The 19,761-nt window shown below is 35.6% G+C and overlaps 2 protein-coding genes across 11 annotated transcripts in view; both read right to left on the bottom strand.

Moving 5' to 3' along the window:
- Window positions 1–136, bottom strand: part of Layn (layilin) — an 18,481-nt gene extending 18,345 nt beyond the window's left edge. For all 3 annotated transcript variants that reach the window (XM_010610673.3, XM_010610674.2, XM_010610675.2), the window contains exon 1: window positions 3–136. The gene's annotated coding sequence lies outside the window, so the exon portion shown is untranslated. The remainder of the gene's footprint in view (window positions 1–2) is intronic.
- Window positions 137–1,487: 1,351 nt separating this feature from the next.
- Window positions 1,488–19,761, bottom strand: part of CUNH11orf88 (chromosome unknown C11orf88 homolog) — a 24,555-nt gene continuing 6,281 nt past the window's right edge. For 3 of the 8 annotated variants that reach the window (XM_010610666.2, XM_010610668.3, XM_010610664.2), the window contains exons 2-6: window positions 17,670–18,182; window positions 16,449–16,519; window positions 5,281–5,340; window positions 4,644–4,696; window positions 2,287–2,495 (exon numbers count right to left, since the gene is read on the bottom strand). In XM_010610666.2, the coding sequence (XP_010608968.1) occupies window positions 2,462–2,495; window positions 4,644–4,696; window positions 5,281–5,340; window positions 16,449–16,519; window positions 17,670–17,895 (444 nt within the window). In that variant the 5' untranslated portion in view covers window positions 17,896–18,182 and the 3' untranslated portion in view covers window positions 2,287–2,461. Of the gene's footprint in view, window positions 1,798–2,286; window positions 2,496–4,643; window positions 4,697–5,280; window positions 5,341–16,448; window positions 16,520–17,669; window positions 18,183–18,956; window positions 19,090–19,298; window positions 19,393–19,761 lie in introns of those variants that run through there. The other 5 variants (XR_777607.3, XM_010610667.3, XM_010610669.2 and 2 more) reach the window with 5 other exon arrangements.

Here is a 19,761-nt window from a genome sequence, read left to right as displayed (position 1 = left end):
CCCTGCACTTCGTCGGTGGAGCTGGCGGAGGCGTGCGTGACAACTGCCACCGCGGGAGCAGCATCTCCCGGGACGGTCGGGCCAGACACTGCTAGCAGGCTGGAGGGTGCAGTCAGTAGGTTGCACCTCCGCCCCTTGGGACGTCACTGCGGGTAGGGCAGCGCCGCGGCCAGGCCCGCCCCTGACGGTCTCCTCCAGAGCTTTTGGCGCCAGACACTGTTCGGCCAGAGGGCTCCCAGCTCCTCTGAGATTCCCGAGGAGATCTTGAGTTTGCTTAAGTCGCAAGGTGGAGGAAAATCTTAGGATGGCTTCTCTGATATAGCAAGAAGAGTTCAGTATGACGAAAACCAGTGCCTTGTCTCTGTTCTCCAGGGTTGTAGCTAAGTTCATCCATCTCTTGAGTGTGGGCCACAGGGAAGGGGAAGTCTTTTACCTACCTGAGGCTCAGCAGGCCCAGTCCTAGTACTCAGGGCTACACCTGGGAAAGGAAATGTCTGCATGGAGAACAAAAGCTCTAGCAGCTGTGTGCCTGTTGACCATGAAAGTTAGAGGACATGGCATGCATAGTGTCCACAGAGGGTGACTGAGTTGGAGTTGTGGGTGAAAGGAGAGTGACTTCTAATGATAGAAGTCAAGAAAGGTTCCAGATCTCAGCAATAAAACGATTCTGCTTTTGAAGGGCATGTGATGGAAGTGGGGGTGGTGACTGTGGAATTCAGTCTTGGACTGGTGGCCGGAGGAAGATGACCCCTCTAGGAAAGAATGGTTGAACTCCTCTGGAATAGCTTTTCTAACCAGCCTACCCTACAGTGTGTGGTCCCTCTTCTAATCTCCCAACAACAACAACAAAAAATGGGACCAGAAGCGTTTTGGATTTTTCTCTTAGATTTTGGAATACTTGCATATACAAAAGGAGATATCTTAGGGATAGGACCCAAGACTAAACATAAAATTTTTGTTTCATATATACTTTATATACATAGCTGGAAGGTAATTGTATAAAACATTTTTAGTGTGAAATTTTGACTGCATTCCTCACATGAGGTTATATATAAAATTTCTACTTGTGACCATCATATTTGTGCTCAAAAGTTTGGGATTTTGGAACATTTTTGATTTCACATTTTTGTATCCTGGATGCTCAACATGTAATATATTTACATGCTGATAAATATAATCACCACATAAACTGTTATTTTGTTGGCCAGTTGGACACATACTCTTTTGAGGACAAGAAAATAATTCTCAGAGTGCATGGAATCAGAACAAAGGGAATTGTTTACTAGGAATTAGAGAAAGTTTAGGCTTTGATAACCTGGTATGTTCATCTTTACAATAAAGATCTTTCCAACAATAAAGATCTGTCCTGTAAGATCAATTTTACAGGATACCTTTTATCCTGATAGTATTAGGATATCGCCAATTTATAGCTTTTAAAATGTTACTTTTCTAGGTCTGATTGTCTTCCTTTGGTTCCAAATATTTTTGAGCAAATAGTATTGTGCCAGAAACCTGTAGTTGATCCCTAATACCTATTCCCTATATATATATATTTTTTTTTTTGGTGATAGAATTCTTGCATTTTTAACTAGGCAGATTCATCTTCACCCCCATCTAAAGATTCTTTCTAGCTACCTTTGCAGATGGCATGACCCTGTGATTAGGTTCTCACCAACAATTCACTCACTCATTTGTTTGAAGTGTGGATGACAGCTACATCTTATGGAGGCTATGCCCAGGAGTTTCAGTGAAAGACAACAGTGAGGTGAAGGGAGGTCCCAAAATAAGCTTCAAACACTGAAAAAGATCATATAACTGTTAGTAGGCATGCCATTGAACAATGCAGGAGGGACAAACAATCTTTTTATTAATATACACTAAAGGGAATAAACCTTGAAAACGAGGTAGTTTGGCAATGGAATTATGTACCCGCATATACAATGTAGGCATAATAAGCCATTCGTTTTTTTATTTCAGACATGTTCTAGAATTGGGCTGAACCAAATTTTGGAGAAAGGACAATGCTTTTTAGACTTCTCTTTCATTCCTATTTTCTTATTTGTACAAATTGGCAGCACATAAAACCTTTGATTCTGTTTTATGTGATATTCATAATATAAACAAAGTATACAAATTCTGGAAATATCTTTCAAACAAAACAATAGAAGTTTGAGAATGTAAAAGTTGAGGGGAGTGATTATGGTGTGATGCCAAACACAGTAGTGGTATACAGTAAATAAAATAGGCATGTATTTTAAAAATTGATTAAATCCATACAAGTGTGCATATTTAACCTTTATTTCTTAATCTATTTTAAAACATGTGCTCAATAACCAGTACAATTCCTAGAAACCTGCAAATCTTTTATTTCTTTAACTTTGATCTTGATGTAAGCTGAAGATGTATGTAAGCCATTCTCTACCACGTGTCAGTCAAATCAGTCCAAGGCTTTGACTTCTTCTCAGTCCTTTTTATCTGCCTCTGATAACACTTGCCTGTTGGTAGTAATATGAATCAGTTCCTATACACAGAACTCTATAATTGTAAACACAACGTAGCATTAAAAAATGAAAAAAATTTCCATAACAAAATTCACTGCTTTGGATTCTGAGTATGCATTAGGTTTTGTAACCACATATAAAATTATGTATGAGAGAAATGGTTATGCTGCAAGATGTGATTTCAAGAGCACGGGAGAACACCTCCTACCCCGAATATTTTGCTTGTCCAAGAATCAAGCTTCTGGGGTTTGTTTCATCATTGGTAATTGATTTGGATTACTCATTGTTCCTTCTACTCCGTCCTCTTAAAATTCAAATTGTATTGGTAGAGGCCTGGGGATTTAGCTCAGTGGTTTCCCCTCCTGCCTTGCAAGCATAAGGGCCAGATTTCAATTCCCGGTACAAAAAAAAAACATCGGTAGATAATAAATGTAATGCTATTCAAATGTTACATGAATATACTTTCCAATTCTTTCTGATAGAAGGAGACACAGATAATCTTAAGAAAATCTGTTGAAAAAGGGAGATGGAAAGATGCATCTTGTGTGCTGGGGAGTTTAAGGCAGAGAGGAAAAGATGGAGAAAGAAGAGGGAAAATTTAAAGTATTTTACAATTGTGTCTGAAATATTTGCAAATTTAAAGTGTTTATAAATTAATGTGTACTATAAAATATCAATTTCTAAATCACCTAATATGGAATTACATTATATTCCTGGACTAAAAATTTTTAAACAAATATATTCTGAATTCCAACATGTTGGCAGTGTGTTAGGGACTTTGGGTGACCCAATTTCTCACTGGGTATGGGAGTATACATTGTAGTTATAGACAAGACAGAAAATATGTGAAGTGTTAAATGGTTTGAAATGATAAGAATTAAATAATCATAAAACATGATAAAGAGTAATACAGGATTAATTACCAAAAGTATGGTACAGAAGGTAACTATAGGAAGTTCAGAGGTGAAATTACTGTGAAATTGAATGAAATTCAGTGGCAGGGTAGAGGGAAGAATGAATATACTACAATATAAATTAAATACCTAAAATATTTAAACTAAGAGAACTATCTGTTTAAACCATAAAATAATGTTTTACTCTTAGGTGGACCAACATGGGTAGTAGCAGGAATATTTTGTAAAAATACATGTAGAAATCTAAGGTACCCAAACATATCTGCTTAAAACTATTCAAGTAGCAGTCTTCATTACTTGGATCAGTTAAGTAAAATCTTTTGATGGGGCTAGTTTTGTTCCACCCTCAAAGCCAAGTCAAATCAGTTGCCTCAAAAACAAGAAATTAAATTGTTCAACACAGGAAAAGAAAGTAGCTAGGTGTTTGAATGATTTTTTTCATTTCTAAATTTTAAAAATTAGCAAAGGCATATTCATTCTTCTTTAAGGCAATTACTTTGATAACAGTAAAGGGAGTCAGTTTCATTATCAGTGAAATCAGAATCAAGCTTCTACTGTTTTCCAACTGTTCTTCCCTGAATATGGCAGGAAAATAAATGTCAAATTAATGTTAGCCATGTTGGTTTTTAATCATTACAAAAATGGAGAGCTTTTAACAATTTGATATGTGTTAATAGTTAAGTGGTGATAGTTGATTTTTTAAAAACTCTTCCAGCTCGTGTTTCTGGCCCTGTACTAACATTCCAGGTATAAGGCTATTAACTTGTCACTGAGAAGCTGGATGCTTTTTCTACTTGAACTTAGTGATAACATTGCTGGTAGGATCAGAGCTGTCATCTCTAAAAGCCTGCTGACATGCTAAAGATTGTGGTGAGACCACGTGGGCGGGGGAGGAGGGAGATGTGAGGGCTTAGAGAATACAAGAACCCTAGATGATAAGGGACTGTGTGCAGGCTCAAGGTTGTGATATGCTCTCCAGTTTGCACAAACTTTTGCTTGCATATTTCACAGTTATCCAAGTGGGTACACAGGCTTTTGTATTTTTGAGGAAAAGGGAATTTATTCAAAGTTAAAAAAAAAAACAAAAAAACAAACCCTAACACAGTGGGGTGAGTTTTTAGGAGATCTGACAGTAGAGGACAAAGAAAAAAGTAGTACTTCTTCAGACTACAAATAAAACAGAACAAAACAAAAAACTGGAGAATACTTTCGACAGAACTCAACTTACTTTTTGTTGTGTACTTTGTCCATATGTTTATAAGGAAGGGAAATAAATTCTTTCTAAAAAATAAGAAAGGAAAACTTTTGCTTCTTGTGGTAATCAAAATTACTCACTTGAAAAAAATCTAAGGTAAAATCATCACAAAGTTTGTAAAGACTAAATTCTTAAATATGGAAACAACTGCATCAGAGGTGCCCCAGATTAATGAATTTGAGGTACATTGAGGAATGTATGTTTGTGTACCCATGCGTTTATACTGTGCTATTATAATTATACAGTTTGTCTATCATCATTTAACGTTTATTTTATTTTTTGTGATCTAGGAAAATATTAATCATTATAAAACAAATACTGGCACTGAAAGTAGCCCCTATTAGTATCATAAGATTTATAATATATAAACAATAAACTCCACCTGTAACAACATCTCATAAAATGTCAGAAGAACTGCAAATTATGGAAATACTTTTGGTTTCTCAAGGATTGCCAAATTATCTGACCTCTATACCCTCACCAGTATATAGAAGGTTCTAGTCTAGCCTATGAGTAGCTACATTTAAGAAGTCAATCTATGAAACCTCAGAACTTGCCACAGATTCTCCTTTCAGATAGTTGTATCCAAATGCCTCACTATTATTCTTACCAAGATCCTTTCTTCTCTTTGTTTTCTTAAAAGTTGGAGAATCTCATCTCTCTTTTTAGCCTGTTTAAAGGGGAAAAATGTGGGTGAGTCTTGACAAAATAATAAATACTTATGCCTGTAATTCTTCTACATCTGGTATTGGTAGAACTTTAAAATATTTTTTTCCACAATAAGTTTGTGCATTATCACTTTTTACTCTAGAGGAGGCAACTTTAAAAAATAATTTGTTTTTTATCCTAAATGGAGAGGGGTTTCTTTTCCATAATAGCTAACTTTTACTAAGATCTTAGCACATAAACTAAGAGTTTTAGAGATATTATGTCATTATTAACAACTTAGAAGTTTGACACTACTATGATTTCATTTTATAGGTGAGGAAACTGAAGTAGAGTAAAATTAAATAACTTGCCCAAATTATTATATGGAAGACTGGATTTAATTTCAGCCCCATTAAGTCCAAGCTATTAACCATCATGCTAAATTGTAGGATCATCAGGCTCAAATAGCACATCACTCCCTAAATCTATGGTAAAGAGGGCTGGCTGTAGTTGTTTGCATGTGGGAATAGAATTCTATTCTTAAATCTTTCATTTTTCTGTCTTATTAAGTCATGCACATCCTCAGGTAAGTTTTCTTAAATGCAGAAACTCTCTGTTCTCACAGAAAATTTTATATATTTTTTGAAAGTTATATATTCTGATAAAAATGTGGGCTATGGGGCTAGTCAGCAGGGGGAGTTAATCCATTCTGGGGTAACTTTGACCATCAAAATTAATTTGATGATATCACATAGCACTTTGAAAAAAATGGTTAAATGGCAAAGAATAGCTGTGCTATAGTGGTACTTATAAACTGATGTGCTTTCTAAGATCTTATTTAATGTGGACTAAGATTTTTGATTGAAAATTAATAATAAATTAAGCATTGTGTTCCAAATTTAAGCAGAACCAAGGTTCTGTGGCTTAACAGAGCTCGAGAATATTATGATTTTCATTTTTTTGAAGTTCCAGAATTTGTTTTAAATTCTATGCCAATCAGAAGGAGTCAGTTTTCCTTTAGGACCAATAGGGATTTTCAGCTTTTATTTTAGATAGGATCTTAATGCTCAAAAATGTGACTGGCTTAAGGTAAAATTATCAATAAAAGTCTCATATTTGAGCTTGATTTCAAAACACAGCATGCACCTCTCATCTTACTGATTTTGACTACAAAATGCTTCAACTATGAATTTTATTCTATAAATGGATGACTATTCTCTGTGTCTACTAACTAAAACTTGGTATGTAGATTCCATAATTGCCTTTCAGTAAACTTTTATCTACTATAAGTAATATGAAATAGAACATTTGGACTTCAAAAGATCTACTATGCACTTCAAAAGATAGACTGAATTATCAGTGAAAAGGCTTTCTTTAGTACTAATATGATTTCAGAGGGCAGACCTAATTGCAGTAGTCTATGGGATGGAAGCTGATATAGGATTATTTAAATGAGGGAAGAAGAATGCTGACTCTCAGGAGAAAGATGCAGATCTAAGCACTTTTCCATACCTCTTGGAAACTGCTGGGCCATGGCTCAGTTCCCAGATCTGACATATATAATTTTCATCTAAAAAAATAACAGCTTACTAAATGAAAAAGAAATATTAGTCATTACATAACTGGGAGTCAATATAATTTTTCTTAAATATACATTTGAATAAAGTAAATTTATCTGTTATGAAGAAAATTGTGTATTTTTCTTGGCTCTATTACATATATTTTCTTATTTATTTTACATAATTTTAATAGAAAACCAATAATAATTGCCTGAAGTATTTAGGTCTTGTTTTTTCAACATTTACACACAAACATAAATGCATGCAAGGCAAATAAAAAAGTGATTTTTTTTTTTCAGTACTGGGGATTGAACCTTGGGTTTGCTCATTCTAGGCAAGTGCTCTACCATTAAGCTACATCCCCAGATCTAAATAAGTGATTAAAAAAAAACTATTTTAATACTGTTTTAAAGGGTACTTTAAAAAAAAAGAACAATAAGTGAGATTTGAATTTTTTTTTTCCAGTACCGGGGATTGAACTCAGGACCTTGTGCTTGCAATGCAGGTGTAGTGCCACTGAGTTAAATCCCTGGCCCTTTGAATGTTAATGTTAAGAAAAATTTGAGCATAAAGTGGGCATTATATTTTTAAATTTGATGAAGCAACATATGATAGAGATACTTCTCACTATATGATAAAATTATATGCTACTGACAATTAAGTCTGTAATAATAATCAAAGCTTGTTCTTTTAGCAAACAAAAGACTAGTGACACTAATATTTTCACCAAGTTGGTAGTTACATCAATATGATGAATGACTGAATGGGACTGACCTCATCTCTCAGATATGTCTTTCCTGTCCTGCCCATAAAGACTTACAAACAAGCGGATAGGGAGCTCCCACACAAATGACTGTCAAACTTCCTCTCTGGCCCATACTTCTCTTTCTAGTCCAGACAGTTGCAGACCTATTTGACAATTTCACCTGCTTATCTCAGAAGTGCCTCATACTTGGTAAGTCTAAATTGAAGTTTTAATTCCTCCTTCCAAAAATTTCAACACTTGACATTCATTTCATTTTCCTTATTTCAGAGAATCTAGCCTGTTATGAAAGCCAAAACAGCTATGAGTTATCTTTGATGCCTTGCTATGCTTTACCTTCCATTTCCAATATATAACCTTAATCCTAGCTATTTCACTTCCTAAGTATGTCTCAAATTAATCTACTTTTTCCTATCTAATGTCACCATCTTAATTGAAGCTGCCATCACCTCCCTACTGGATGATTAAAATGGCCTCTCCAATGTGGTTTCCCTACTTCTGGATACTTACAGTCCATTTTCCATATGAAAGTTTCTGATCTCTTTCAAGAAAATCTGATATTATCATCCCCCAACATAAAAACATTTCAGTGGTGCCTTACTGTTCCTAAAATGACCTAAGTTACTGTTCCTAAAATGACCTAAAATGACCTAAGTTTCCTAAATGGCCATACTGGCCATTTAGCTTCAGAGGTGCAACATGCCTTTTCTAAAATAGGAACTTTGCACATACTATTTTTGCTGCTTGAAATACCCTATTAATGCTCCCCTCAACTCCTTCTGGCCTAGTTAATGCCTCCTTTTCCTTCAAATCTTAGCTTAGTTTAAAAGAATCCTCTCCAGCTCCCTTGGTTGAATGAATACCACCTTATTAAGTAGTTTCTTAACATCACGTACTATTTTCCATAAATATTTCTCTTCTGGTTAGACAGGAAGTTTTATATAAGGGCAAAATTTGCATCTTTAAAGCATTTTTTTTTGCTGTTTATCATTATACTTTAGTGCCTAGCACCATGCCAGCACAAAGAAGTGTCTGAATAAATCTTGCACAATTCTTCCAAATCAGATTTTCTTAACTTAGTTCCATGACTCATTTTACTATTTGTGGATCTGCTTGGCCCTTTTTGCTTGAGCCTGACATTGAATCTTTGGCTTTATCTCTAACATGCTTACAGTTCTTCTTAAGCCTATAGAGTTGCTTCTGGCCAATATCCTTTAAAGATCAGTGTGGCCTCAGGATCCACCATTTCAGTGGAAAGCCGCCATATTTCTCTAGTGAAACCTAGACAATGTCCAATTCAAAACATACAGACTAATGTCTCTACTCACACCAAAATCTATTTTATCTATTAGGAATGTTTATGGTAAAACCCCAGAGATGCCAAGATAATATACAAAACAGTGCAATTACAGTTTGTAATTTTTTCATTTGTGGTTTTATTCAGTGCTATACAAATTTATCCTTCATAATAAAATTTTCAAAGTTTAGAGTAAATAACATCAGTATTTTTTCTAATTACTGAGTTATCATTACAGTGGAAATATGCCCTTTCCCATAGAAGTTCTTACATAGCATTTAGATCAGCTCTAAGATCAATTGTTTATAAATTGATTTCTGAAGAATATTTTTTGGCCTGTCTGAAAAATAAAAATAATCATAGGTTCATGTAAAGGTACAAGATCCCAATGATGAATATAACTGTACTGTATACCTAAAATGTACCAATAAACTCAATGAGAGAAAAAAAATAATCATAGGTAGTCTCTTTAGATTCCTGGATGTGGCAGTAAGGAATGACACAGATATTTAGCTATATGATTGGAGTTTGGGAGAAGATTCTAGGACCCTTCCTTTCTTCCTTCCTCCCATGCATTTCTTTTGTATCAGAGCTCCAGTATGTGGAGTAGTGTCTTATGCCTCATGTCCAATTCTGTTTAGTACCTGTGCCCTCTGAATCTTTGTCAATCCTGTTCTAGCCTATACTTTTATGAGTACCTCATGTTATACCTAGCTCAAGGACTAGACTATCACGTAGAATCATGGTTCAGTTATATTATCCATTTGTAAGTGCTTACTTGGTAGGTTATGAGATCACCTACTGTTTGCTAGGTCTTGTGATTATAAAGTGGAAAAAAAAAGTCACGGTCCTTCTCCTTGAGGAACTTAGAACCTTCAAGAGAAATACACTGACTATACCACCATATTAAATTTCAGGATCGGGGAAAGAGGAGTATACACAGAACCATAGGAAAACAAAGAAAGGGGCATTTGTATCAGAGTAGGCAATATGTGAGATGAGAAAAGAGTTAAATGTAATTGCCGAACTGTTTTTAAGTACAAGCATTAGTTAAATAGAAAAAGAGGAAGAAAGGCATTTCCAGGAGGAAGAAACTGTGGGTTCAGTGTCACAGTTTTGAAACACCATTGTGGGTTCTTGGAATGCTAGATGACTCAAAAGATTCTGGTATTAATTTTACTTAATGGGGAATGGTAGTAGGTGAGGCTGAGGAAATGTGTTAGGAGGCAGATATTAAAAGTTTTTATATATTAAACTATACTTTGAGTACAGTTGACTCTCATTTGTGGAAGTTATGTTCTAGAAAGTCAACAAACATTGAATTAGTGAATTATTTCTAGGCTTCTTCTGGCTTTCTGGTCACAGCTTTTCATCATCAGAACAATACAGAACCTTGTGTGTTTCTGTCTTGAAAAATAGTGTTGATTTATCAACATTGAACTCATGACCAACAGCACCATAAATCATATCTGAACAAAGCTTATCTGTTGCATGCAGTTACCCCATAAGGCAAATGACAGCCTTCTTGTGCTTAGGTACATGAGACAGCACTTTAGCATTCAGAGATCACTTTAACCAGCAAAGTGTGTTGCACTCATGCATGCACACACACACACACGAAAAACATTTCACCAAATATGCAACCAAATGATCTTTGTTTACAGTATGAGTTGAAGCATGAGGCAGAGTATAGTATTATTTGACCTCAGCTTGGGACAGTGTGTTAGGAAACTCAAAAATTTCTATCACTTTGTCCATAAATGAACACAAAAGCACCATGAATATTGATTTTAGGGTTGCAAATAAATTGTATCTAGTAGGAAAATTTGTAAATACAGAATCTATGAATAATTAGGACCTATAGGAGCAGTGTATGTCAAAAGTCAAATAGAGAAGTGATTTTATCACCTCAGCTTCTGAGGGCATTCCTTTTGAGACATAATTTTGCTAAGTTTCTAAATTACCCAAACTGGACTCAAACTCATGATCCTCTTGCCTCAGCATCCCAAAGCACTAGGATTATAGAAGGGTGTCACCACCTCTAACTAAGGTGTGCACTGATTTGAAGAATAAAGATTCTTGTATGGAATTAGCTCTACATGTTGTAAAAAAAAATATACATTCCTTCCCCCTTTTTACTTTGTAATGTATGTAATAGTTTTATTTAATTATGTTTGATATAAGCACATAATAAATGTGAGGTATTGTCCAATAGTACCTCAGGATTTAAAAACATTTTATTTTGTTCTTAAAGAGAAGTGTATGGATGGTAAAATACACAGTTAAATGGCCTTGTATCTCTTAGATGTTGGTCTACATAAAGCAAATTAATTCAGCTATTTGATCCCAAATGTCATTTTTCTCTCAAATATATTTTAATGGACTATAGATGTCACTAAAGATGATTTAGGGGGATCTTTTTTTTTTTTTGGTACCAGGGATTGAACTAGGGTCCTTGTGCTTGCAAGGCAGGCCACCGAACCACTGAGCTAACCCGGCCCCATTTAGGGAGATCTTTATCTGACTTAGAAGTAGTCTTCAAGTTGAATAAATTTTGAAAATAGTGTGGTATTACAGATTAGTATACATATTTAATCTTGTTATTTGCTATCAAAATGTTTGCTTAACACATAAATACAGTGTGTTTTTATGACTCTTCCAGTTGAATACTTCAGTAAAATGGGAACAATAATAATTTAAGTGTCCAAATCCTCTGTTACTGGAGGAGGAATCCACAGGGGAATGTATTTCCTATTGGAGCTCTTTTTATGGGGGAAAGGAATTTTGCAATATGTTAGGGCAGGATAGCAACACTACAAGCCAGGTGATACTCTTACTGGGAAAATTTAGATTTATCTTGGAAGCAATCCCTAACATTTTGATACAAAAGAGGTTTTGCTTCTATCAGACATCCTGGTAACGACACAGAAGAATTTTAATTCCTTTGGTTTTCCTTTGGCTCTCAGAAACTGACGTAATGATCCTAAGGATTTCTTTCAATACTTTGAAGTATAGGATAACAGATAATAATGTTAAAAGTTTTCCACTTTCATACCTCAGGGCCTAAAAATACTTTCATGAAGCTTCTAAGATTCTTTTTCTAAGAATGTCACTGTGACATATGTTTGTAGTTCAAGGAAATGTCATATAACAAACTTGAAGAAGGCTTCCACTATGGTCAATATAGGTTATATAGGACATATAATGAATGGCTAAAATCTCATTCTCAATAAGAAACCTATTGGAGATATTGTTCTGTAGCTTTTATACTTTCTTGGAAAAAGCATAGGTTTCTATTCATTAATGTTAAAACATTAAATTCAGATGAACCATGTCTCCAAATATGTCATACATACATTTAAAATATTGCTCTGACTCCTTCTTTCTTTCCTCAGCAAATAAATTATTTATAATTCTTTTCATAAGGAGATAATCAGCTAAAGAGCTTTCTTAAAGGTGGCAAAACTAAAAAGCAAATTAGTTTTATGATTTCAAAGAATTAGCTGACTATTCATTTATTAGAATGTTTTCAGACTACTTTAGAACTCTCAAAGGAAGAATAATGGTCCATAGAGTGCTATAAGGTTTCCTTTATGGACATAGTAAGCCATTTTATCTTGACAGACTCAATTGTTTCTTATTTCCTGCCACAGATATCCATCACAGAAATAGTAATTGTGATTATTAGCATTTTGTCCACTAACCAAAAGTATTTATAATGTATACCAAGAGGATAGTCTAAAATGGAGAATAACATTAAAGTTTTAAAAAGCTTTAACAACTGAAGAGTCAAAGTCTGTCCAAGAAAAGGGGCTATGAAGATATTCTGAGAGAGGTGGGAAATACATTTCTAGATTTTCTTTAATTTTAAGGGCAATGTGGATGAATAAACTCCCAGGAAATTTTATAGGAAATAGTTTTCCCCATTATAAGATGAAAATTGTGTCTGGAATTTATTTACCAATGTACGACATATAGAAGATTCTTTTCTCTTAAATAGATCATTGTAAATGTGCTATTGGTTAAAAACTTTACCTTCTCTAACCCCCATTTACTTTCTAACACCATTAAACATTATAGGATAGTAGTGTCAAAATGTAAAGGGAGTACTACAATCTTAGAAAAACAGTATTATCCAAAAAGAAATTGTCTCCATAACGAAAGGAATCACATTTCCTCCCATCATGTCCAGACCCATGAGCTAAAAGTAACATTGACAAAAGAGGAGCTGTGCTAACAGATTCAATTTTGAGATTATTCTTGCAAAAATTACCTACCTAGAAAAATTTTGCCAGATTAATCTATGTGGAAAAGCTAACCAAAACTGAAATATCATGGGACTGAGACTGTAGCTCAGTGGTAGAATACTGCTGCACATATATGAGGCCCTGGGTTTAATCCCCAGGACCAGACAAACGTATAAACAAACAAAAAAACAAACCCAAATTGAACTATCACTGTATAAAATATTCTTTCTTCCATTAATTAGTTCAATTATATATTCATTTATTCAATCAGTATTTTTTGAGTTTTAATAACCAGTAAGGGATTGAGTTAAGCAAATAAGATATAACTCTGTCCTTATGGAGGGCATTTGTTGATGACATTTATTGACCAGATGTTTATATACTTTATATCAGCTCTATGAAGTATATTTTATTTTATTGATTGATCTATTGATATGGGAATCGAACTCAGGACCTTATGCTTGTGAGGCAGGCGGTGGAACCACTGAGTTAAATCCCCGGCCCTATGAGGTATATTTTAAAAATCATTTTTTCCTTTAATATTTGAGGTAACTGAGCATCACAGGGTTTAACACATTGTTCAGCTTGGAAAGAAATCCATAAAACTGTGAGCCAAACTAAACCTTTCCTCTTTTTAAAAAATTAATTTTATTGATACATTTAAGGTGTACAATGTAATGACATTCATCATTGGAAATTTTCACCTTTACATAATCCATCTTGGTTCTTATTTTTTCCCCATCCCCCTGCCCTCCCTTCAACCCCTCTACCCCTTTCTATTTACAAAGATTTTGTTTCCATTTTTCCACTTCTCATGTTAATTCCATTCCCATCTTTCTTTTCCCCTACCTCTCCCACTTCCTCTTTCCCTTTGCACCTTTTCTTCCTATTTCACATTATCTGTTATACCTTTTAGATCTTATTTACACTTTCAACTTCTCACCTTCCTCTTTTTAAGCTTATTATTTTGGGTATTTTGTTACAGATAGGAAAGCTAACAGCAGTATTTAAGTACTTTTTTTCCCCTATATACTCAGAAGTCATAGTTTAGTTAATATTCTGTCTCTTTCCTGCTGGATTATTATGATTTTGTTAGGCCTCTTACCTTCTATCTTAGCAAACAGAATCATCTTCTGCATTGCCCTGCAGGACTCCTTGGCTTAATGTACAATTTGGCAGATAGTGTACATATAGATATAGCAAAAATATAGTTTACCTATTCATCACTTCAGTACTATCTATGGGAAAGAGTAAACAGTGCATGAATTTTGGCCTAAGTGGTAGAGAACCAAGTATACTGTATGTGTGTGTGTGTGTGTGTGTGTGTGTGTGTGCGTGCATGCATGTGTGTGTGTGTGTGTGTGTGTGTAGGGAGGCATATGGGAAGAGAGAGATTGGTAGAATAGTCTGGTTATGATCATGTGAAAAGAAACTCAAACATACTGAGCAACTCCTCTTGATCCCATGAAAATGAGGGAAAAATGAAGATAGAAGAGCAGGATAATCATATTTGGAGGTTAGAAAATAAATAGCATATGCTGGAAGATTGCTTTACATGTTCTGTGCCTGACAAGCTCTATAGCCTTCAGAACTCATTGCCTTTGGGACAGTTTCTTGATTCTTTTAAGCTTGATTTTGATGTCATTTAGCAAGTTCTCATAGTATTATATGCATACATCTGATGTAATAGTATATTTTAATTGTTAACTTTAATTAACTCTCCCCTCCACTATATTGTATACTCCTTGATGTCGGGGCCACATCTTATCTTTAAATTCCAGATTGTAAGGCCGGGGATTTAGCTCAGTGGTTCCATCACCTGCCTGGCAAGTGCAAGGACCCAAGTTCAATCCCTGGTACCCCCCCCAACTCCAGATTTTAGTACTTGCACACAGCAGTCTCTTAATAATATCTGTGGTATTAACTGAGTGGTTAATAAGTTAATAGAAGGATCTAAGATGAGGCTTCTAAAAATATTAATATTATAGTCTGTCAGTATCACATCCACTTGTAACTTATATCATCTTAATTCTATACAAAAGCCGATAAAATGATGAATAGTTTGTCTTTAACCTTTTATTTCTAATCCCATCCTATAATAAAATACAATAAAAATTAAATTCTTAAAGCACCAAAGAAGTTGACTTTTAATAATTTTTAATTCACTGAAAATTAGGTTTTCAAAAATCCATATGTAGTCCTAAATATAGCTGAGCTTGGTGGTACATAACTACTCAGGAGGCTGAGGCAGGAGGATCACAAGTTCATCTTACAGAGATTTTATCTTAATTAAAATAAAAGAGTAAAAAGTGATGGTGATAGAGGACCTCTGTGATAGAGCAGTATTAGAGCATCTCTGGGTTCACTCTTCAGTACCATAAGAGAAAAAGTACCAGTACCAGTATCAGAATTGGAAAAGAAAAGAAAAAAGTCTTTGTATAAATACTCAGTGCATAATATCCTAAAAAGAGAAGAAAGTGCTATTTTTATTCACCCAGTTCATTTGAAGGTCTCACTAGTAATCCACAAAGTGAATTATTATGATCAGCAAACTTAAATCCACTGTTTTGTAATTTATGTAGAATTCCCGATTCATCCTTCAAGTTTGCCAATGTACCCAGTGATTAAAGATGCTAGGCCAAAACAAATCTTCTATATTTGCTTGTATAGTACAGGAACAATTACAGGAATAGAATTTAATCTATAAACCAAATGAAATGTTGCTATAAATCACTGTATTAATTCCTGAGGTAAAGGCCGTGCCTATAACATGGAATGCAAACAATGGATACTAACAAAAAGAACAATGTGCTCAGTTGACCTGACTACACTAATAGAACTACTTTAGTCAAAACAGGCCTGGATAAAAGACTCATCCCAATCATTTGAATTTAGCTAATTAAAACAAATCAATTCTATTTGATTTTTCCTGTTCTTGTAATATTTTTGTTCTTAGACCAGCATATATAGTTGGGGCATTATGGAAAAGTGTGAATCTTTTTCCATTTCTCTTTGATTCTGATACTTCTATACATTCTTGGCCTTTTGCATAGACTAGGACTAGCCATACTTGAATAGAATTTTTAAATTTTTAATTACAATGATAATAAAACCTTTTGTGAGCTAATGCAGTAAAAGTAGCATATTTTCATATACGTAAGTTAAAAAGAATATCCTTCACACCCATAAATTACTAATTCTTAATTAATTTAGTATTATTTGGAAATTTAATGAAAAACCAGATGACATGAAATATTGACCTACCTTTTGGAGATACTTTACTTTCTCCTCAGATTCCTGAATCTTTAGAGCCTCAGCAATGACATCTGCATTCTCTAGAGGAAGTAAAGTGAAACTCAGTCTAGAATAATTTTAGCATGATTTTGTAATATAAAATGGATATAAATATAATTTAAATATAATAATTACATTATAAATATAATTTTGATATAAAATTGGGTTGGGATTAAAAGCATGGGAAGGTACAAACACATACTGTGTCATGAAAGCTTATAACCAGATTAATAAATAATTAAAAACTGAATTAATTAGCAATAGCTGCAGGGACTCTCTAATCTCTTTAGATGATGAATAAGCCTCAGCAGAGACAAGAAAATGCCTCTAAAGAGAACATAAATATAGAATCAGAGATTCTAAATTTTATATTTGTATTCAACCTGTTACAGAAATTTAGGGGTTGTTCTATGGATAACCTAGTGTGGTCCCTGAGGCAAGGTCTTCTACATGCAATTCAGAATGTTATACCAAAATGTAAAGTTGTACCTTTGTGTTAATCACCTACTTTCTGAAAAACCTAGCAATCCAACTGTTGTAGGTTACTAAATTTGATACTTACTGTTATTCTCAAAAGGAGAAGGCTGGAGGTGACTTTTCTCTTAAGAGTACAAAGGAGAAGTAAAGAAAAGACATAACACTAATGCTATTTGAAATTTTTATACTTATATTACATAACTATTTTCACATCCTAGGCCTCACAGTATGGGCTTAGCAGTCAATGAACTTGGTACCTAAAGTTGATTTGCCTTCAACTTTCTCTAGGGTGTTCAGGTTTTAACTCGATTATGTAAACTATTGTCCTTAATGTCCAACATATACAATTTTTCTTAGATTATTTGTTTGCCAAATAAATGTCATAATTTAAGGGACACTGAAAGATGTAATACTGCTAATCTGCTTTTTTTGGGGGGATTGCTGCAAAACTTCAGGAACTATTTATACAGTATCTGTATTTGCATTAGCAGTTACTTTTTATTTATTTATTTTTTGGTACCAGGGATCAAACTCGGGTCCTTGGGCTTGCGAGGCAGGCCCTCGGTATTACTCAATGTATGTATACTTTTCAGACATTTGAATCTTATTTTAGATTTATGTTGGGCAGTTTCTTCTGGAAGGAGATCTAGTATCTTTCAGGTTATTATGATGCAATAAAAATTAACCACCAGGAGGTAGCTACTTTTTACTCACTTGAGACAACACTCTTAGAGTTCCCTGCAACAGGCAAACGCTGACTGCTCCCTCTTGTCAGCACCAACTGAGATTCGTTAGTGGGGTACATGGATGCCCTGAGCCAGAACTGCTTAGCTAAGTTGGCATCCTGTTCCGAGCAGCCAGCGAACACCAGTAATCCTGGATGACAAATTTCGTGGTACTCTGTTCTGCAGCTGAGATCTGAGCAGGGCCCCGTTTCCATGGCAACTCAGGACGCTTCTCCAAACTCCTGCGCCACTCCTTCCAGCCCCGAAGCTCCAAGAAGCTAGAAGCAGCGGGAGGGTAACAGCCGCCTCCGAAGGCCCTTAGTTTCTTCTGTAGGTGTTGGGGTTCCCCGCATGCTGAAGCTTACTTCTGCGGTGCTAGCAAGACTAATGCTTGCTTGGCAACCTTGTAGTCAGGGGCGAGTCCAAACAACTTTTGGCTCGTCCTGTCAGTCAGTGGGGGAGCACTTTAGTCTCTTTTCAGGTTTTCACTTGCTCCGGGCTCCTACCAAAAGATATTTAAATAAACTTTAAATTTCTTGGCTCCATTGCCCCAGTTTCCTCTTTCAGACAAGTTTGTGGCTGAGCCCCCACCACTGTGAACATTGTGAGGCCTGTAATCAGAGAATTAAAGGAAGCCCAAAGGAGGTAAAGGCAGGAACTGGTCCTATAGTTATTCATGTATATAGTTTGATCCTTTCTCCCTTTAATCTTTTATGATAAATCTTAGAACTGGATTTAAATTGTAACTGCATTTATTAATCATTTCTGCCAAAACTTGCCTACAGTGCAGAAGTTTTAAATGATTACTTAAAATGATATATATACATATATATATATACGTATATATATGAGTAGATGGAATTCCTTCATGAAAAATTTTGTTAGTGTATCCTTATAAAAGCATTAACAAGTGTGCGTGAATTGTTTTCCTGGAAGATTTCTTTAATCTAGGTACAATTTAACCATTTCAGAGATGAAAAAGATTTGTTTACTGTGGCAGGAACTAAGAGGGCCATCATGAAGCCAATTGAAAGGAACTGGACACATGGTAATAACCACAATTTATGTCTATCTGGCACTTTATTTTTTCAAAATATCACAAACAATACAGTTTCACGGAAAGATAGTTCAAAGATTGACAACCAAAAGTCTTTATTATAGATCAGTCAGCTAAGGAAAAAAAAAGTATAATCTCCTAATATAGCTAAAAGTTATTTTTGGTTAAGACCCTGAAGGAATATTGAAAAAGAAATACACATACATGTTTAGTACATACATTGTATATTTAGCCGCTAAATGCTGGTTTTTCTAGTGGCTGAACAAGTGATAAACAGGCAAAGGATAGTATCAGCATATTCCAATAGCCCTCTCCCCCACATTGACATGATAGTGTAAGCGGCCCATTTGGATGAATGTTAGCCTTTTTACCTGGCTGTGTGGTTAGTGATTGGTACTATTAGCAATCAGCTAACTACACTGCCTAGTAACTAGACTAAAAAATAAACTGCAGTCCCAAGCTGGTGCCTCTATACGTGGTGATGGGCAAATCATTGGCTAAGTAGCTGTCTTGGTGACTACCCTACTAACTAGTAAGAAATAAGCCTAAGTCACCGCATACAGCGGCAGCTGTTGCGCGGCTTTTCGCTTCGCTTTCCTTTCGAGGCTCCCAGTAGAGAGCTCAGGACTCAGCGTCTGCAGCCGGCAGGCGGCCGTTTTCCTGGGTTTACTCTCACTCCGACAACGTGCTCGCGGACAAACGCTGACGCAGCACAGCTCCTCTCGCAGCCTTCTTCGGACTCCGCAGGGCGGAGACGATGCTGTGCCTTGTTTTGATGGCAGTGGAGTTAGTGATTGTAAGCACTACAGCACAATCAGCTAATTACACTGCCTACAAACCGAGCACCGGCGCCCCCCGCTGCAGCTCCCGGACTTCTGCAGTCAAGGTGGTGTCCTCGAGCAGGCGGGCCCCCCATGCGCCCCATTTCTCCGGGTGGACGCCCGGTAGTGGCGGGGCGCGAGGCCCAGGCTGAAGGTCTCCGGAGGACGCCTTCGGGCTCCCCGTCACCCTGCCGGGTCGTGCC

Source organism: Fukomys damarensis, unplaced genomic scaffold (genome assembly GCF_012274545.1).
Source record: "Fukomys damarensis isolate Sample0158 unplaced genomic scaffold, DMR_v1.0_HiC HiC_scaffold_16, whole genome shotgun sequence".
Taxonomy (NCBI): Eukaryota; Metazoa; Chordata; class Mammalia; order Rodentia; family Bathyergidae; genus Fukomys; species Fukomys damarensis.
This window is presented reverse-complemented; position numbering and strand designations above follow the sequence as displayed.